Source organism: Lithobates pipiens, unplaced genomic scaffold (genome assembly GCF_037356315.1).
Source record: "Lithobates pipiens isolate NorthernLeopardFrog02 unplaced genomic scaffold, aLitPip1_a1.2 Scaffold_18, whole genome shotgun sequence".
Lineage (NCBI taxonomy): Eukaryota > Metazoa > Chordata > Amphibia > Anura > Ranidae > Lithobates > Lithobates pipiens.
Window position 1 is genome coordinate 615,211,301 of NW_027507758.1, and position 2,593 is coordinate 615,213,893.

The following is a 2,593-nucleotide window of genomic DNA, read 5'->3' on the forward strand; positions in this document are numbered from 1 at the left end:
TAATAATAAAAATGCCATAAATCTATCCCCTATTTTGTAGAAGCTATAATTTTTGCTCAATTCAATCAATATATGCTTATTGCGATTTTTTTTTTTTTTTTTACAAAAATTTGTACAGTAGAAGAATACATATCAGCCTAAACTGAAAAATATATATTTTTATATATTTTTATGGGGATATTTATTACAGCAAAAAGTAAAAAATATTGCTTTTTTTTTTTCAAAATTGTCGCTTTTTTTTTTGTTTATAACACAAAAAATAAAAACCGCAGAGGTGATCAAATACCCCCAAAAGAAAGCTCTATCTGTGGGGAAAAAAGAACATCAATTTTGTTTGGGTACAGCATTGCACGACTGCGCAATTGTTAGTTAAAGCGATGCAGTGCCATATCGCAAAAGTGCTCTGGTCAGGAAGGGGTTAAATTGTTCCCGGGGGTTGAAGTGGTTAATATCGCTTTAACCGTCTGTTCCAAAGACACAGAAGGAGAATGGACAAGCTTTACAAAGTAATAATACAGGGAAGATAAAAATAAAAAGTATATTTGCTTTAGTCTACAATGTTACATTTTAGTATGTCCTCTAAGGTATTGATTTATCTGCTTTCATCTAGTCAAAAAGTTTTCAAAAGTCAAGGGCTGATTATTTTTTTTCTTGTGAGAAAATCCTATAACACGTGAAAAGTTTAAGAAATTCTTCCTTGAGTTTCCTGTTGTAGAAGATGATGACAGCAGAATGCAAAAATGGATAAAAGGAAGACAATACGAAGCTGACTGAATTGTACGGGATTCCGATTTCCATCACACCCGAGAATGTTATATTTATACTCATAATGAAAAGGATATGAAGTGCAAAAAAGGCGGCCATGCTTTTTATTGCATTGTAATGGGCTTGCATGTCTGGATTCCTAAAACTTGACCCAACACTGCTCATGTTTCTGATGTGCCTCCAAAGAGATGGAACGGTCAAAAAGAATGCAACAGTAAATATAATAAATGGTGGTGTTGAACCTATGAAGTAGACGTAGGGGCCTTCCCTTTTTTTCTTTGTTGTGTTTTGAAAGCTTTCAGTTATTTTGCCTGTATAGTCCGAGGTGAAGAAGACCAGCCATCCATAAGGCAGGCTAAACACCACAGACAAAAACACAGAGAGCCCAATGTACCACGGCACCAACTTGGACATCTTCGCCTTGAGATAGAGGAACACAACATGCTTGTAGTTTGTAATCTTCACACAGTAATAAACGCAGAGTAGACTGGCTAGCCATACAGTAATATAGTTCAGGATTATTCTGCCCAGGACACAAGCTTCGTTGGCATAACCATGAAAGAACACTCTCGGCAAATGCCATTGCATGATGTGATGTATGCCATACAATCCCTGGAAGATCCACCTGGAGAGGCACAGACTGGTGACAATTTTATCTCCAGTGCGAAGATATCTATTCCTCTTCCAGGTCTTGCAGTTCATCAACACTATGAATCCACTGAGTACCAAACCCATAATGACATTAACCAATAAGACAATCGTAAAAATAATCAGGACAATGGACTGTAATGATTGCATAGTTAAAAAACTCATGTTTTCGATCTTGCTTCAGGAAATATAGGCAAAGCTGTGGTCGGCAAACCGATGAGTGTTTTACACAGGTGCTGTTCATTTATATATAGTTTTCTCAACACAGTTTTTTACATATTGTGATGTACTGAAGGGACTAGTTTGATTAAAATTCAAATGGGAGGGAAAGATTTATTTTGCTTTACGTTTTGCATCACAGAGTTTGCATTTAGTTTTGGTTTATAATGATAACTGATGAGTCACGGGGGATTGCTACAACTGTTTAAAGCAGCATTAATCAACCTTTTTACCCCAGATGAACCCTTGAAAAAAACATTTCACATCTCAAGGAACCCCTGCTAAGATTAGTCCATTTGGGGGTCATTAGAAACATGTCCCTTACATTGGTGGTCATTGGGAAGAATGTTCCTTACATTTATGGTCAGTGGGAAGAATGTCCCCCTTACAGTGTTGTTCAGTGAAAAGAATGTCCATTACATTGTTGGTCAGGGGGAAGAATGTCCCACTTACAGTGGTGGCTAGAATTACACCTTTTATTTTGAAGAATTTTTGTGGTATGTATAGGGGGCATGCCACACCAGGTAAAGTTGTTAGAAACGTTTTACATGTTTATTTTGTGACTATTAGAAAAACAATAACCCTGAGACTGATTTTTTACTTCTGAGCAGGTTGTATTAAAGGGGTTGTAAAGGTTCGTTTTTTATTTTCTAAATAGGTACCTATAAGCTAGTGCATTGTTGGTTCACTTACCTTTTCCTTCGATTTTCCCTTATAAATGTTTTTTTTCTTTGTTTTCTTTGTCTGAATTTCTCACTTCCTGTTCCTCCTCAGTAAGCTGTTCAGTAAGCTGTTCTGGCTGACTAACCACCAGCTCAGATGATGGTGAGAAGTTTACTGAGGAGAAACAGGAAGTGAGATATTCAGACAAAGAAAAAAAAACATTTAGAAGGGAAATCGAAGGAAAAGGTAAGTGAACCAACAATGCACTAGCTTAGAGGAACCTATGTAGAAAATAAAA

At 36.4% G+C, this 2,593-nt stretch overlaps 1 protein-coding gene across 1 annotated transcript; it reads right to left on the minus strand.

The window, feature by feature from the left end:
• Window positions 1–273: 273 nt before the first annotated feature.
• LOC143990356 (taste receptor type 2 member 8-like) lies at window positions 274–1,541 on the minus strand. Its single transcript, XM_077490387.1, has one exon. It carries the CDS (start codon window positions 1,498–1,500, stop codon window positions 640–642), a length of 861 nt encoding a protein of 286 aa, XP_077346513.1. The 5' UTR covers window positions 1,501–1,541; the 3' UTR covers window positions 274–639.
• Between the last annotated feature and the right edge of the window lie 1,052 nt (window positions 1,542–2,593).

Excerpts from the sequence above, each read along its gene's own strand:
- LOC143990356 (XM_077490387.1), bottom strand. The coding sequence starts at position 1,500 with ATGGGTTTGGTACTCAGTGGATTCATAGTGTTGATGAACTGCAAGACC.